This window comes from Netta rufina, assembly GCF_964035555.1.
Source record: "Netta rufina genome assembly, chromosome: 3".
Classification (NCBI taxonomy): domain Eukaryota; kingdom Metazoa; phylum Chordata; class Aves; order Anseriformes; family Anatidae; genus Netta; species Netta rufina.
Genome location: NC_140125.1, coordinates 108,431,122 through 108,449,456, shown reverse-complemented (window position 1 = coordinate 108,449,456; position 18,335 = coordinate 108,431,122). Strand labels below are relative to the sequence as shown.

General features: G+C 36.5%; 1 protein-coding gene across 1 annotated transcript in view; it reads left to right on the top strand.

Annotated features, from left to right (window-relative positions):
* NBAS (NBAS subunit of NRZ tethering complex) overlaps positions 1-5,392 on the top strand; it is a gene marked incomplete at its 5' end in the record, with an annotated part of 190,198 nt that extends 184,806 nt beyond the window's left edge. The window contains one exon of the mRNA XM_084283852.1: positions 2,553-5,392. Within this exon, the coding sequence (XP_084139978.1) occupies positions 2,553-2,828 (276 nt within the window). The 3' untranslated portion in view covers positions 2,829-5,392. The remainder of the gene's footprint in view (positions 1-2,552) is intronic.
* Between the last annotated feature and the right edge of the window lie 12,943 nt (positions 5,393-18,335).

Below are 18,335 nucleotides of genomic sequence, written 5' to 3'. Positions count from 1 at the left end.
GCTCAGCAGTGGGGCAGAATACCTCTCCAGCCTCCCATTTCAGAAGAGATGAGGGCTGTTTTGATAATGGCTTATAGCACTGTGTGGTATGCTACACGATGCCAATGCCAGGATTTTTATTGTCTTCACAAGGAAAGCATCTCAGTAATTAACATGGAATAATTTTGAGGAACTTTTAAATAATGAAAGACAGAGTGGGCAACCTGAAGTATGCACAATTCTACATTCTACAATTGTTAGAACCATTCTGACTACTGGGTCTAGAACTCCTGTGCACCATTGCAGTTTAGCTTTGTAAACCATAAGGAGTTTATGTAACTAACCATGAAAATGCTGAAGACTTGGAGAAAATTGTTTAAGATTTCAGCCGTGATAAAGCCATTCTGTTTTTCTGGAAAACTTCTGAAGTTTGAAAGGAAGTGAAAATTATAAACTAAAAGGAATAATCATGTATTAATGGTAAATTAAAGGTGATAAATGCTTGTTGGGAGAATAGCCTCATCTGGCATCCTTTATTTGAGGCTTTGTGCTTGATTAAGTATAGTATCTTTTCATGCTATGATATTTCATATGTTGTCTTTTTCCTTTTTGAATTATATTTAATGTTGTGTAGAGTGAGTCTTTTCCAAAACTGAGCAACAAATCATTTTGTTTCTTATCACATATATGCTTTCAGTCATCATGCTTTCTCTTTTGCAGAAGAGAAACATATATTCATTAGTCTAAAATTATTTAGATACAATAAAGGCCTTTCTTCTAAAAGCATTTGTCATTACTTCAAAAGAAGTTCTTCTGAAGTTAGGGGCAGATTTCTCATTCTCAGATTCAGATCCGCTTTCGTACAAGGAGCTACCTGATAGTTTCTTATGAACACTGTTCCTCCATATGCGAATGTAATATTGATTCCTCTAAATAAGTGCCAAAACTTGGGATTGCCAATCATTCAAGGAAAAGTTACATACCTGTTCTGACTTATGCCTTAAGGATCCTGTTTCTTTGACTACGTGTACAGGGAAACTGGAGAGAGTAGTTTCTCACATTAGACAGTCCATGTTAACTGGTGTGCATGATCTCTCACAGTGTATGCGTCTGAGTAAGAAAGATATTTACCAGGAAGTTTGGTTTTCTGGACTGGTAGATCATAGTGATGTTTAATCTTCCTAATAAATAAATACTGCAAAATGTACTGTAAATTGATAGTTACATCTCACTGAGCAGCGGTAGTGAAAACTTCACGGAAGCGAGAACTGGGTTATAAGCAAGAAGTGCCTGTTACAATGTGCTCGTGGTAAAGGAGGGGGCAAGGTTTGCATGCTGTCTGTTACACATGAACAAGAGGAAGCAAAGCTCTGTGCTGTTTTAGCTTGCACTGAAACAGAGGCAAGGAAACTTTACATGTCTGAAGGCAAGGAAACTTTACATGTCTGAAAAGTATCAGGATTAAGTGCTTTGTGATGCTAATTAGATCGAAAATTGCTTGAATTCAACCGTCAAATGTTAGTGTTGTGTCCTGTGGTAAGTCAACAGTTGTTGCTGAATTGGTCTTCAAGTAGTACCAAATCACAGGATTTTTATTACATGCTGGTATGTTAGTATGAGACATGTAAGACAATACATCATTGTTATAGAAAATGAAACAATGGCTAAACAGACAGACTTCTTTAAAACTGAAGAGTTGCTTTGTAAATATAGGGATTTAATTATTTTATTTGTAAGTTGATAGGATGCAGTCATGTTGACTATTGTCCACCACTTCTTTAGTCCTTTTTGTGTTACATGTATTGTTCTATTGCACTTCTTGAAGTGATATGACACCTAAGCTGATTAAAACACTACATTTCAAGAAACCTAGAAAAGACTTATATAAGACTTCCAAAATAAAGTGAAGTAGAATTTAATGTTTTCTGCAGTGTTATTTGTAAAACAATAGACCAGATTTTCAAGAGAATATGTGCTCTCATGTATCAAATAGCCTCTTTTTTTTTCTGAGACATCTAGGGTGTCTCACAGAAATAGCAACTGTGTGCACCAAATCTTTTTAAAAATACATTGTATTCTGAAAATCTAGACCTTGTTGTGAGTGCTGAAACTCTGGAAAATATGTTTGAGTCTGAGAATGTCGTCAGTATGGAATGTAATATAGTATATTAATGAAAATGACCAAAATGTAACGTATTCTGCTCTGACCTTCCTCAGGGTGTCCTTTTTAATATGGAGGTAGGTGGCGTGGTCCATTCAGCACTGGGGACTAAGAACCTATGAAAACTCAATAAACCTTTTCATATAATTCTAGCTCCGTTACTAAATATTCCTATCCCTTAACTTCATGCAGGTCAAGTATTTATACTAAAGCAATAGAGACTGCTAAAGATGCATCTTTACGTATTCTGAAATATAGCAAGTATGTATTACTGTTATTAATCCATTCAAAGTACTCTATCATCTTGCTTTCAAGGTCACACTGTGCAGATAGAGCAGTCATGGCATGTTCTGGTTGATGGATGTATCGGGTAATTCATTTTTAATTACTATGGATTTTTCATTCTTCGTAGGTTGATGATTCCAGTTGTGATGCTGAACTACTTTCCTTGCTCCTCAATGCCAAGTTAGTGGTAAAGTGCATATCTACTGCCTTCTACCCTCACCTTATTGACCACTTGCTGGCTAACCAGGAAGAAGGAGGCTGGGATGTAGAGGAAGTAGCAAAACAACTTAAAGAAGCAGGGTTCAGTGCAGAGGCAGGGTCTCTCTTGATGTCTCACCGAGGAACTCATCCTGCACTCAGGACTTTTGCTACTGCTCTCCAGGCTATTCAGCATTGGATCTAAAAACGTTGGATTTATAGATTTCTCTGCCTTTCTTCTGGAGATATCTACGAAAGGGAGAATTTGTTGTTCCAGTAAAGTAACAAAGTTAGCTATCATTGCCTACATTTTGCAGAAAGTTCAAACAGCACACTAACGGTGGATTCCTATATACTTGTAATGTTTAAAAAAAATATATTGGTGTAGACAGTGTAATTTTGTTACATACTAGCAAAACATTGCATACGATTAAAGTTTTCATAAAGGAGAAGAATGTTAAATGATTACACTGACATGTAAATGAAACGTTAATAATCTGACAGGTTATATACAATTTGTCTTAATTTCTGTAAGTAATTTACTTTTTGTCATAATGTAAAACTAATGTAAAAATACAAAGATATATGGAGCAAAAAATCAGAATGAAAATTAATTTCTGAGAATTTCAAAACCTTAAAATTTAGTATTGTGCAATGTTGTTGCCACAGCTTTTGTTTGCAATAAGTAAAATATTTTGCATTTATCGTCTCTCTTTTTCTCTTTCTTTTAGATAGCTAAATATTTTCTTTACCCACTTTTTATGAAATTCCTTTCTCTTCTTAGTGATGTTTATTCATATGAACAAGCAGAAATTTTTTATGCTTGTGGACTGTTTTAGTTTTAGAAGTATTTTTCTCTACAATTAGGAAGCCCCATCTCAAATTTTCAATGTTTATTTATACCTATTATGAATGCACTTTTCAAATATTTCCAAGACATGACAATTTCCAAATGCCTTTCTATCTTAGTGAGTCAAAGGATTTCTGATTTGTTTTCTGCGTTTTTTTATCAAGGGCATTGTCTGTTTATTACATTGTCTGTACTATAAGAAGGTTTTGAAGTTCCATGTGTTAATAGAAATTTCTTGTTAAAATGAATCTGTAAATCTTTAATTTTGTGCTCAGATCTAATTTTGATGTAATAATGCACAGAAACTTTAAACACTGTAGGATCATAGTATAACACGTTGGAAGTGATATCCAGGGTTTCGACCTCCTCATTGAAAGAGTGTTAGTTTAATGTCAGAGCAGATCGCTCAGGGCTTTATTCAATCAAGTCTAAAAACCTCTAAGGGTGGAAACTGTGCAACTCTGTCCCAGGCAGGCTGTGTCCCCATGTTGAAAAGCTTTTTACATAATACCTTCTTGTTTAAAACTGTCTTGTTTCAGTACCTGCCAGTTGTCTCTCCTTCTCCCACCATGCATGTTGTGAAAAGCGTGGCTCCACTGGCTGGATAGCCTTCTTGTAGGTATTCAAACGCCACTATGGGGTCCTCCACAGTCTTCTCCTCTAAAAGCAAAACAAAATTCAAAAGAAGAACTGGAAAAAAAAAAAAACAAAAAAAACAAAAAAAACAACACAAATAAATCACCTTTTAGTGCAGTGATTTCAGTTCATAGCTGACTTAAGTGGATGTACTACACCTGGACTATAGACACTAGTGATGAATTCAGTTAATACTTGTAGTAGTCCAAATTCAGTGTAGGTGTAAAGTGCCAGTATATTTTACTGTTTCCAAGCCTAGCTCAGGTCCAAGCCTTCACAGGACATGACGATAAGTGCTGAGAGTTCAAGCCAGCAGAGTGATCTCAGAACCGAAATTTGAGCATTATGGCCAATGCCCAGCTGCCTGGTGCTGCCTGGGTCTCAGGCAGGACTGAGTTAATCTCCTCCAGTGCTGGCCAGGGCTGATATTCAGCTAATGACCTGGGTGTCTCTATACTCAGTGCTATGGAAAGATTTAAATCCTGGCAAATAGGACTGTAGTAATCTGCAAAGGGAGCTCAGGGTCAGGTTGCCACCCTGCTAATAAATAATCTCTCTTGGGTTCCAGAACACTCTACAGGAGTTTAAGCAAATCCTAATGGTAATAGAAGGAGCCAGTTCAGGTATGGATTCTGAACTTTCAGATTTTTAGAGTAGCCAGGCCCTTCATTGTGCAATGCAGTAATGAGCTGACTATACTGAGAAGTTTCTAAATCTGTTTTTCCTAAATCACAGAATTTCTAGGTTGGAAGAGACCTCAAGATCATCGAGTCCAACCTCTGACCTAACGCTAGCAGTCCCCACTAAACCATATCCCTAAGCTCTACATCGTAGGCTGACATTAAATGTCAGCTTGAATCATAAAGAAAGGAGAGGAGTGGGTTAAGAGCTTTAAGTAACTGTTTTGTAACAAATTTATATTACTGAGTTCTCTCCTAGGCTTCAGGATTTAGTAATGGATGATTATATATTTGTGGAACCACAACCAACACTTACTAGCATCATCTTTGACTTGGGATCTGTATTATTGCATCAGCTTGAACAGCCTGTGAAAATCGCTCAGATGTTTGCCTTGACACCTTACTTTAGCATTCCTAATGAGATATTTAATAGTGCTTTAATTCTTGAAATTGTTAACTTTTTTTGTACTTGCAGTTCACAGCTGTCCTTCAGTGTTTTAAGGAAGGTTATCTCATCCATGTACCATATATATATTAAATTCAAATGTATATAATTCAGGTATATTGCTTTAATTTTGTTCTCTTATACTAACAGTCCCAAGAGCCTCAAAATAGCACAGCAAAGTATATTGGAATTGCAGAGAAAAGAAAGGAAAAACTTAAAAAATGAAATGTAACTGGAAATCAGCAGATGCAGATAAACTGCAAGACATACCTCCAGCAAGAAAACCTTGAATTATTCCACAGAAGATATTTCTATATTTAATGATGTTTTCTTTTTTGGTCTGTTTTGTTTTCAGGTTAGTCGGTAAGTTTGTAGCTGGATTTTCTGACTATTCTCTTTCAGGATCATGAAAAGTTAGTGTTTAGTGTCACTTCAGAGCTGAGCTGTAGATAAAGCTCTAATGAGTGTTATTGATCTTCTGTCTGTGTTCTGTTTTGCTGGTGTTAAAAAACCATGATAAATGTTTTCCTTCTAACCAGAGCTACCCCTGATTTATTCTGTATTCAAAACTTGCATCAGTAATGAACAATTTTAGTATATACATCCAAAACTGATTAGCCCATATTAGTATATCTTCCAAAGTAAAATAGAAATTAAAAAATAGATGAAAGAAGAGGCACATAACAAGGATATGTGTATCCCAGTGCTAGCTTTTTGTATCTTCTGGATGATCGTGATAGAGCAAATGTTTTACATTTGAGGCTCTGGGAGTGACCAAGATACACTAGCAAGTGCTGTTGTATTTGGGAGATTTTTTTTCTCTTTTAGTTAAGAAAATCACCTTGGCATTATTAGTATTTAACACAAAGTAAAACCAACACAACACAAAAGAGTTGAACTGGCATTTGAGAGTCAGTTTTATTTTGTAATTTTTGTTTATTTGTTTTTGTGCAAATATAAACTTGGAGATGCATATACTGACAGAAGTACATGAATAAAGAGTTCGGTTGTATCTCTAGGAGCAATGCTTTCTAGGGCAATTAATCCTTTTTTGCCTGAAAAGCACTGATAGTGCTTGCATCTTCAAGGAGCTTTTTTCTGCCTGATAGGTGCTCGAAAGCAGGCAAATCCATAATCTTCCTTGTGGATAAGCAGAACTAGATTCAAGAGATTCAAGAAGAAAGATCACAGTTCACAATTTCTTTCTCCACTGGAAGCCATAAGTGGAGCCAGTATGTCACTGCAACCAGCTACAGAGGGGTCACTTCTGTATTCATAAACAACAGTGCAATTCAGTGGCCAGGGTGGCCACATTTGATTCATTTAGTTTCCTTGTATAGTGATCCCTTCTGTGATTTATTGTTTTTGGCGTTTTGCACTGTGAAAAGATGTTGAGAGGATGGCCATAGAATATGGATACCTTCATCACAAAGGATAAAACTGCAATTGAAAAACATGGTCATTTTTCAAGCTTGCTTTATTTATCTCTACTTTCCCTTTGAAACACAGCAATCTGGGTAAGTACACTGTGCAAGGTCAAGTTTCACAAAGGGGCATGCAGTAAACTATTACAACAAAACAGGGCTCTAGGTGACACCTTGGGCCATTTGTTTATGGGAATGAAGGCAGGTTTCTGCCCTGAGAGGTCTCCCAAAGAATGTGGGAATGTGTTGCTTTTGCAGAAGCACAGGATGAAGCTCATAGGAAATTAAGGTTTTGCCTGCTTTCACCTGTCAGTGGGTAGGACCTGAGCAAGAAGACTCTAGCTGGAGAACACATCAGGAGCAGGGCAACATCTGTGGGGCCATGACAGTTGAAGGAAGTGGAAATGGGAGTCAAGGCAAGGATTTTGCTAGGGTTACGTTTCACTGCAAAACACAGCAAGTAACATCTACCAGCTTACTGGTTTATCATACTTACTGATGATAGATTCTGAAAGAAGGGAATGAACACAAAACTAGAAGTTTTGTCTTTAAAAACAGATTTATTATTGCATCATTGCCCACCATGTGTGTCACACTTGCTGCTTAAAGATTTTCAGGTTCCTATGTTCTCGCATTTTTAAGAGAGAGTTTTAGTAAAGCCCTGAGGCTTGTCTCATTTCCATGGTGGTATGGCTTTTTTTTTTTTTTTTTTCCCAAAAACTGTCTCTTGATCTCTATACTCAACTTGTTATAAACCTCTCTAGTGGAAGAGCCACCTCCTTTTATACGCTTTCATTTGTTTCAAACGATGCCTCAAAAAATTAAAAAAGAAAAAAAAAAAAAAAAAGTGAAAAACCAAATGGCTCTTCACCCTATTTTTATAGACTTCCGACATACTCAGTTATGTCTTTTCCAGTGTAGTGAGTCCTAGTGTACTTAACTCATTTCTATATGCCCTTTGGTCCACCTCTTCATTTCTGTATCATTTTTATATTTGGTATGTATATATATTAAATGTTACAGACGCTCCAAAGTTTCATACATTGGCATAAAAATGTTTTTCAGTCTGATTATTTGACTATTACTGAACACCTGAGGTAGAGTTCGCATAGGATTGTTCATTATGACCCTGAGCTCTCATTCTACAGTCGTCTGAGATTATATGTTTTTACAGCTTATTTATTTTATTTTATTTCACTGTATTTTATTTATTTTTTTTCTTGTGTACATTATCCTGCAGTTACAAACTGGGGACTGTTTACCAGTTTATCACCCAACCAGCAGGTTTCATAAAGACTTTCAACAGGTTTTCGTCCAGTTGTCATTATTCCTCAAAAGCATGTCTCCATCAGCACACTTTGACACCTTTACTATTAGCCCCCTTCTGTAGACACAAAATAGTAAACCTGATTCTCTTCAACAACTGTCTGTATTTGAAAGCAGCTGCCTCATTTTGCTGAAGATGAGGCATGTGTATAAAAGCAGGAATGGAGATGAAGGTCCTATCAATGGCCAGAGGCAGGCTCTTTTGGCTTGGTTAAATGGCTCCATTCTCCACAAGAGCTCACTTCCCTAAACTTTCATGTGCCTGTCCTTGGTGGTTCTGTTGCCCTTGGTGAAGATGCAGTGCAGTGTTTCCATTCAATGAGCTGGCAGAGCCGAAAGCCTATAGCAACGTAGCTGCTGGGCCTCATCTTTTCTTAGAGCTCAGTAGAGTTGTTTTTCTTATCTACAACTAGTATCTTCAGTAGGTAATTAAAACAGCAAAGAACTCATAGGAAAAAATCCTTCTCTAAATCTCTCTGACTACTGTGACCTTCAGAAACATGAAAATCCTATTTACTTTGATTTCTTCTTATAGTGATAAATTTTATCTGTCTTCTTTCTTCACTAGCTTTGCAATCAGCTAACAAAGAGGATGGCTTGGTCCTCATGCTAATGACTATGCTATTTTTCCTTATTGACTGAACCTTCTTAGGATACACTAAGCTGTGCAAATAGAAGATAAACTCTGAGGTATGTCCAACTCAGTCACATATCCGACATATCCAACAACTTGGTCAGCATTTCTACCTAAAATGAGTCTGTATGTACTTCCTGAAGCTACCTGACAGTGGGTGGCAGAGACTGTAACAGCTTTCCTGGTGCACATCTACTTCATCACCAAACACCTCTTCCTTTATCACTTATCAATAGCAGATACATGACAGTGATTTTTATGATTATTATTTTTAATGTACAATCAATTTATATGTAGTTGTTACTGAAATAGCCTTAGAAGCAGAAATACCTGTTTCAGTCATTGGTCATAATGCCTAGTTCCAGCAAAGCTGAGTATTGAGCCGATTCATTCTTCTGAAGAGACAAAATGCCAAAATGTTCCTTGGCCGTAGTTGGTATAAGCCAGGTTCTTTTCTCAAAACAGAGATAATAATAATAAAAAAAATATTAGTCCTGGTGCACTGTTTATGAGGAAAAAGAAGGAAATGATTAGTGGCAATACCTGAGTTATTAGCAGTGAAAGTAAGTATGTATAAACCTTAGCATAAAAAATGTGATTACATCAAAACTGCATTGTCCGCTTCCCTTGTATTCCTCTCCATCTGAAATCAGCATCTTCTGCCAGGCTGTGCTGATACCATGGCACTGGATGTTCTCCTGGCCCACCCTCGCTTACGAGGCGCAGTAGCAGTGCAACCAGCTTCACACAAGCTCTGATTTATAGCCCAACACCATTTGCAACCCAGATACAGAAAACTGCTTGGCAGTCTCTTTCTCCAAGAGTCTTTATCTGCATAATGTGCATGTAAAATATTTATTCTAATGAGCAAAGCAGATGTATGCTGTTTAAAAATAAAAAGTAATGCTTGAAAACAAATAAGCAGAAGGAGTTTAGTCTAAATGGGAGAACAATACAGAACGCAAACTGCGCATGAAACCGGAGGGTGATTTTAATTAATCTGGTAGTACCATCTGCGCTGGTTCTGGCAGCAGAGGAAACAAGGCACAACAATATCTGAATGCAGCTTTCAACAGAATGCTTTGATATATAGGCAGTATCCCATGTAATTGTCAAAAGGGACTGGGACTGCAGTTTAAGGCACAATTCTGCAAGTGATGATGAGACTGGTTCCATTCATTTAAGTGCTTAATGGATGTTTGTCACAGTGCTGTTTTAAATGTTATTCCTAATAAAGACATTCTAGAGAAAAGTGAAACAAAACCTAACCTAGGCCAATTTGGACTTTGGAGCTATAATCGCTGCAGCTGTTCCTTAGCAAAACCATCCCTCTTTAAGATGCATTTTGTCTGTCTTTGGCAATTTCTTAAACTGTTGGACATAAGTGCCAAAAAACACTAAGAGTGATCATGAGAGATGACTTCATGCATGAAGTAAGGTCCAGTTTGAGATGGCTGAAGATTCGAGATGGCTGAATATTTAAGTATTGTGTTGTTGTTAGATTCATATCCAGGCATAACCTGCATCCCTTCAATGACTTGGTAGATCTCCAGAGGGAGGAAACTCCCAAGTAAATATTTAAATTTTTTGTTTAGATCTCTATTGTTCATAATGATGGAAGAATGACCACACCAAGCAGATGACACTCTAGCTGTGGGATTTTCTAAAATGCTATATTTAACACACGTAATTCAGGAGTTTGAAAAGTTTGGTCTGGAGAGGAATTAGAGTAGTATCCTGTTTATGGAGAAGAGCAATTCATGTAAAAGAATTAAAGGACCTGTAAGTCACCAACTGTTTAATTACAGCTCTACAAATAAGCTGTCGATTCCTTCAGATACTTTGACATGTAGAGGGCAGTACTTATTACAGCAGTAGTCTTTGGAGGCCCCAGTAAAGACGCAAACTGGGAAGCACTGTACCTGTGTGACCCTGCAACATAATTTTAACACTGTGTTAAAGATAATGTGTTCAGAGAAAGTAATGAGCACATCACAGTAACATATGCATCATATTTGCATAAATTCTGCCCAACGTTTGCCTGGCCTTGCCAATGTGTACCATACCAAGTTGAAGATGTCCTTTTAATTTTGTTTGTCAAATTGGATTTCGTTCTTTCACCACTTTTAGCTAATGATTCTTTGCTCAGACAAAAGATTGGTATTATGTGCCAATTAGCAGGGGAAAATACTACAGGCTAGGGAGGGCAGACTACATCTGATTAAATGTCAGTGTTCTCCTTGTGTCCTGAATCTGAGCAATCTGACTCTTTCATCCAAAGGAAATGGAGGCTTTATCACTGTTAGCCTTAAGCAGGTATCTATGAATAGATATTTAGCTTTGGCTTTCTCAATATCTTCCTGGAGGGGATGTGGAAAACATGGTATTTCTTAAGATTTTGGTAAATGTCAATCAATGTTTTATTTGGCACTGATTTTTACCTTTGGTATTTTGGTGTTTCACTCTGCTCTCCTGATCTGGCCAAAAGAGTAGGGAAGAAACAACAACAACAACAACAAAACACAACACAAACAAAAACAAACAAACAAACAAAAACAGGGAGAGACTTATCTCTGAATCATGAGAGTAGTTTGCAGAGGTCCATCAGTCCTGTCTGAAGCCAGAAAGAGTAGTTCCATTTTTTTCTTCTTCTTAACATTCTGTAATCATATTTATACATAAAATTGGTAGCATTGGATAAAAGAAGGCTAAAGAAAAATAACTTTTGCATTTAGCACTTTTCTAACTTCAGGAACTTTTAAAGACAACATGTTTACATCTAATTCCATGAAAGGCTAATAAAATACAATTTAGTTGCCCACACGAGGCCTCTAAAAATAACTGGTGTTTGTGATAACTTCATACTGCAAGATCCTGCTTTAAATGTGATGAGCATTATTCACTTAGAAAGTTGGTTGTTTTTTTTTTTTTCTGTACTCTTAAGTAAAAATGTCAGATATAAGGAAAGAGATTACAGGTCTTGCTTGTGCCAATGTTTTGGCACAGTTTTGGTTTTATTGTAGAATAATGCCTCTGAAGACTGAAAGGTTCTTATATACCCAGAGCTGCAGCTCAACCTTTTAAATTTCAGATCTGAAGTACAAGAATCACTTTCCAAAGTTCATTCAGATGTTCGCTGATCTCAGTGTATCCAACACCTTTTGGAAAAGGCTCAAGGTCCGGAGGATTATTAACAGTGGAATGAAACAGCAAACAGAATCAACTCCCACTGTTAAATCCTCTTCTATTGCTGTGATTGCACTGACAATGTTCTGCATCCTTCTTGTCACTTTTTCGTGCCATTTTATGGTATATGATTTTTAGCAAGGGTTTAAATGCTGTTCTATGCAGTTGGGAGAGGCCTTTGAAAGCATGGAGTAAATTCTTCCTCGTTCCCAATCACACTCTGATCTATTGTCCTATAGATCATAGAGAATACCAATTGGTACCAACATCATATTTGAGAAGGCTTCCTTTCATTACTATGTTAGTTATTGTAGCTACTAGTTTCAGCTTCTGGTTTTAATCACAATTCAATAATTAAGGGTTAAATCTGCAGAAGAACAAAAATCAGTAAACTGGATTTTTTAATCCTAAACACCTCTCTGCTATTTCTCTAGCTCTACAAAATTTCAGATCTACAAAGGCTTAACCAGAGAAATATGCCTTGATAAAACAGCACCATAACTGCAGTGAAAAGAGTAGTATAATTTCTGGCATCCTTAGGAAAAGTCTGAACAACACATCCTCTGGTGCTTACAGAGCTGCCACTGAAGATTACTGAGAAGAGTTGCCTGACCTTGCATGGGAGGTGGTGATGGGCAGCCAGCATCTCAAAGCTCTACTTTACTGTTGAGATTGGTTTAAACTGAGAGCTCTTCCTTCTACCAGAGACTAGCATTGTTGTGGGAAATAACATTTTGGGGGTGTTTGATGCCAAGAGTTTTAGCTTTCAGTTCTCGGAGCTGGCAGCTTTTCTAGTTCTTAAAAGCTGCAAATCAGTTTGCATTGCTCAATACATTTGTAACTTTGAGATTTTGACCTTATGGGATGAAATTTCACTTGTGTGTTCTTTGCAGTTAGTGGATTGTGTGGTGAGCTTTAAAAAACAAACTGTGGGGCAAATGAAGGAGGACATTATGGTTGCTTGTTCTCTTTCAGTGTAATTTTTCCTTACTGGGTTGAAGAATGTTAACACTTGTTACCACTCCTCTGTCCACAGAGGTGGACGGTCACAATTTCTGACATTTCAGATTGCTTAATTTTTGGTAGTAAACTAGAGTCAATGTCTCAAAACTGTAACTGTAAATTTATTGATGCATTATTGCTAGTCACTTTTTGAAATATCATCTGAGAAAGGACTTAATCCTACACTCCAGTGAAGGGGATATGTAGCTGTAACAAAAATAGCAGAACTAACCAAGATATGAATCATATTCTTTTTCTCCAAGGACCCTGGAAGATGCAATATCTTTTTTTTTTTTTTTTTTTTTCCTAAGACTATATTTATGCATGCATCTTCCTATTTGTGGAGTTTATAAGTAAAAAGAAGGTGGCTGTCCAGAGATGTTCAGGGACTTTGATGCTGGGCCAGCCTGCAGCTCTCTTTTAGAGCAGCCACTAGGAAATGTGCCTTCAGCCAGGTTGTAGCTGCTCCCGTCAGAGATGTGCTAGAAGAGAACAATAGCCCCTTTGGCTGGTCTTTCTACCTCTTTTAAAGAATTTAGTGCATAAAGCATAGAGAAGATGCTGTATGATGCTTAGAGATAATCAAGTTATTTTTGTGTAAAAATTGCCTTTAATTTCAGAGTAGTTGTGTGGTTACTTTGTTTTTTGGCTGCCTACCCTAGTTCTGCTTTGTCTTCTAACCATAGCTTCTATGTAAACTGGCTGAGGGCTTCAAATATTGTGTGACTGAAAAAATTAAATAAAGTGCCCTTGTTAGAGCTATTCCAGACATTTGTAATGAAAAACTAAATGGATGAATGTAGCTTGGATTTCCTGTTTGAGATAATTCCATGTATCAGATGTTCAGACTTTTATTGATTTTGCCAATTTGGAATATTTCAGTGACTATTTTTACACATGAGTTTTATTCTCCTCATTCCATTCCAGACTGCTTATCAAATCCTGTTACTTTTTTAGGCTGCCAGATTTGTTGTTGTTGTGTTTTGTTTTATTTTTTAATTAATCTAAAGTTTTTTGTTTGTTTGTTTGTTTTTTAAGATGAAGACAAAACAGTGATAGAAAAACATCAGAATCTGGGATACAGAAGTAGATATCCCTGCGAACAGCAGCAAAAAATGCCACGTACAGATGTTTAGAATAAAATTACCGAAAAGAGCTTCAAACCCCACTGCCATGAATTCACGGCTTGTATTCTAATAGGTGCTTGTGAATACTTTATGAATCAGCCTGAGAGAATGCTGTGAAATAATCTGCCAATAATTAGATGATGTTACATGGGTTCATTAGGTCTGTGTTTTGATTTGTCAATGATTTCTTTCTGTCCTGGAACTAACTCCTTACAGTGATTTTTCTTGACCCATTTGAAGTGATGGGGCCTCAGCCTTGTTTACGTAGGTTGCCAATGTTAAAAAAGACGAGGTAAGGCTCATTCTCTTAAAAGGGTGGTGTGTTGGGTGGTGTGATACCACCACAGGTGGGCATAGTGTTCACTGTTCCTGTGAGCAGATAGAAGTTAACAAAATGTCCTGACTTGTTCTTTCCCACCAAGATCTGATGAGTTCTTTGAGTTTCTCTTTCACAGGTCTGAATGGTCCTGTGCAGAGAGTGGGACCTCAGCATGGCCTCCTCCATTTGGACCACCTGAGGATCCACAACTGAGGCTCAGCCCAGCCCTTGGGTATGCTGGTGGTCAAGAGTATGGTTAGGAGAGAGACAAAGCCTGGAGCTTGGTGACAGTGAGGCTTCAGGGAGCTTTTGAAGGAACATGCTGATGGCTGGGAGATTTCTCCACTGAGAATTTTCAGCTGGGCCAACAGATTCTTTGGACAGAGAATCCCTATGTAGGGGTTAAGGTTTGGGTTCAGGCTCAGAGAGAGACAAAGCCTACAGCTGCAGCTAGTGTGGGGCTGGAGGGTTCTCCCAAAGGAAGGAGTGGGCTCCAAAAGGAGTCCTCCTCTGACAATTTTTTGACCTTGGACCTTCCTCTGGATTCTTTGATGTCCATGCTTCAGTATAGGATTTTTTGTGGGGCCACTGTTGTGGTTTATTGGTTAAAGTTGATTCCTGCTTAACTCTGCAGTATCATGATTAGGCAGTCTCTTACCTGGTTGGTATTCTAAAAATTAGGCAGAAAGCATATCCACCATCAGCTTGTGCCACATCTTTTGACTATCCCATGCCAATTTTCTTCACCACAACACATGTACCTACTTTTCAAGGCCCCTTCTGTCACACTAGGCCTGTATTCCTCCACATTCCTTGTCACACTAGGCCTGTATTCCTTGTCTTAGTCATAAATGTACCACTTTATACAGAACAACTGCTTGTTTCTATGATCTATTTAAAACTATGGTTATACAGTACAGAGATAAGCAAAGCAAAACAAAACAACAAAATTAGATATGGGTATGCTGTTTGTTACAAAAATGCTTATATGGCTAAGAACATTTAAACAAAGTTCCATGCAGGTCAAGATAAGTTCAAACAAAGGAAATGAAAAAGTCTCAGTCCTGAAGCCTTGAAAAGTCAGTGCAAAACATGAAGGCTGTTACTAGAAATGGCAGTAGTGGGCTAGAGATAATGTTGCTTATGTCCAGGTTGTTACTCAGCAAAGAAATGCATTAATCTCACTTTAACTACAACTGATAGAAAAACAATTTTATGTGTCTTCCATCTCTTCAATTGTTAATTCTTTCCAAAAAAAGAAATGTCGTAAAGTCCTGTACTCTATGAAAGCCAAAACTGACATAAACTAACATGCTTGATTTTTATTTTTATTTTTTATGTTTTTTATATTTTTTATTTTTACTTACATTTTATTTGTATTTACATGTATTTTATTTTTAGCCAGATATCTGTGTTTGTTTGTTTGTTTGTTTGTTTTAAACAGCTAAAAGCATATCCCTAAGAAGGAATTAATTTACATGGGAGAAATGATTAAAAAACCTTGACACTGAATATAAAAGCCCATGTTCTAGCTCTGTCACATTTCTACAATGTAGAATGTAAAGCCCCCTTGATATGAAGGCAGAGCGTTCACTGCATTTTTGTCCTGGTCCAAATGCATACATTTGCATTTTTGTAATCTTATTAGGTATCCTACATTCCCTGCATATTCTTCATCACTGTCTTGCTAGAAACACTGTAGCCACATTTCCAGTGCAAAGTTTCCTCTGTTTGTTTTCGTTGCTTTTACAAAATGTGAGAAAAAATCTGTTGCTACTTGTTTTAATATCTTTTACAAATTTTAATCAGTACAAGTTTTGTCAAGTATCAGTTTATGCTTAAGCATCCTGAACTCTAAGATTCATCTGTCTCTGCTAATTCAGCCTTTTCTTCATAGCTGCTCCTGGACTTTGAGACATTATTTTCTGTGACATCGAATCCAAGTTTTCATGGATATCTTGGTATGCTTATTCAACATAACAACACAGAATGCTTAGTTGAGGTAACAAAAATTGCTATCTAAAATGAAAACTTTGGAATTAAATAATGCCCTTTTTATCTCCAAAAGAAGTGATGCACAGTATCTGTTGCCACCCTTCTCCTGTGCTATTTTCAGAGTTAATGTGGGAAGAACTCAAAGTCTGATGCATTTAGCAAATAGCCAATTCTTACTCTTAAAGATCATTATTTTAAAAATATCTATCAGCCTCTTGCAAGCAAGCAATTGCAAATATATTGAATAAATAGATTCCCTGCAGAAATTAATCCATGTTTATCTCAATAGTTACCTGAAGCAGAAGCCAGGTCAAACATCTTCAATAGCAAGAAAGTCAAACCAGTGACAACAGACAGAAAACAGTCTCTGCATTATAGGATATTTACCTTGCCATTCTGTTTCAAGTAGTGATTTGACAATAATAGTGGTGGCCAAATTATAAACTGTAGCAGGTTCTAAGATGCAGCCATCAGCAAGTTAATACCAAAAGCTATATTTGTGTTAGACTGACAGTCGTATCTTCTTTACGTTAGCCTTTTTCCAGTGACACCAGCACTGGAAAACATGAGTACCTGGCATGGAATAAGAGAAAGTGTTGCAAAGAACATCTTTTTGCATGTGCAGATGCTACAATGTCATGCTATTGATCACATAATTCCTATTTATTTTGTAGACGATTTCAATGACTGAGCATCCATGGAATCCTGTACATATTTTAAGAATATGTAAAGCACAAAATAAAGGCAAATATAATCATTTTGTCTATATCTAGAGTTGAAGCAGCATTATTTATACCCAGACAGGGGTATCTGTCAGAGTTTTTAATCTGTTCTTAGAAGTGTCCTACCTTGACACGCTCCACAGGAAATCAGTCCTACTAGTTCACTGTCATTTTATTGAAAAGTTTTGTTTTATGTAATTTACCTAAAAATGTAGTAGAAAAATATCCCTCTCTCAAATTAACTCTTAGCATCTTGGAGAATATCACAATATTGTTTCCTTATAATCTTTTACATTTTGAAAATGATTTAAAAAGATCTCCATCTTAAGAAAATATTTTTTTTTCTTAGTTCTTTTATCTTTTTTTTTTTTTTTTTTTTTTTTCATTTTTGGAATACCCTTTTTGGATTTTGTCAATTTTCATTTGAATTTGTATCATAGTTAAGGCCTTGTCAGTACTTTGCAGAATGGAATGGTTACTTATCATGGCCTTCATTTAGTGTTCCTCTACCTTCATTCCAGAATTACTTTTGCTCTTTTGACAACCATCTCATGTTCTCAACTCATCTTGTTTTTGGTTTATTGTAACCCCAGCTACATTTCTGCAGTAGTATTATGTAAACAGTTATTCTAATTTTTGTATTTGCACTTTTTTCCTCAAATGTACTTTTTTTTTTTTTTTTTTTAACATTTCAGGGCACTTCAATAAGAGGCCTTAAGAAAATCTTCATGGCATTTGCAGCATTGTAGCATCCACAAATTGTTTCTGGACTATCAACCATATCGCTACTGGAAAGTCAGAATGTTATTCAAGACCTATGACAGATCTTCCATTTAATCTCCTGCCTTTCCAGGCTAACTGATAACTATTCTCCGAATATGTTCTTATTATTTTCAATTGGTTGTGCAAGCACCTATTATTAACTTCACCTAAATGATATTTCCCTAGTTTTTCTATGTAAATGTTAAGTGTCAGAAGCATTCTTAAAGGCAAGGCATATATGTTAAAGTACTTCACAATACAAAGTCCAATAGCCCTGACAGGGAAGTAAATTTGATTAGTTGCATCTAATGCAATTAGTCATTGCATTAGATGCAATAGATTAGATGCAATAATTAGTCATTGCATTAGATGCAATGACATCTGTTTTGGACAATCCATTTTTATATTTCTTGCCATGTTAATATCAAATATCTTACAAAATAATTTAATAGTTTTTCAACTTTCTTTCAGATACCAGAGTTTAATCTTCACTTCCCTGGTGATTCCTGGATTTTTTTTTTTTTTTTTTTTTTTTGTTTTTTTTTTTTTTTCTTTTAAAGCTAGTTACTGTGATAACTTTTTCTCTGGAAAATCTCTTATCTTT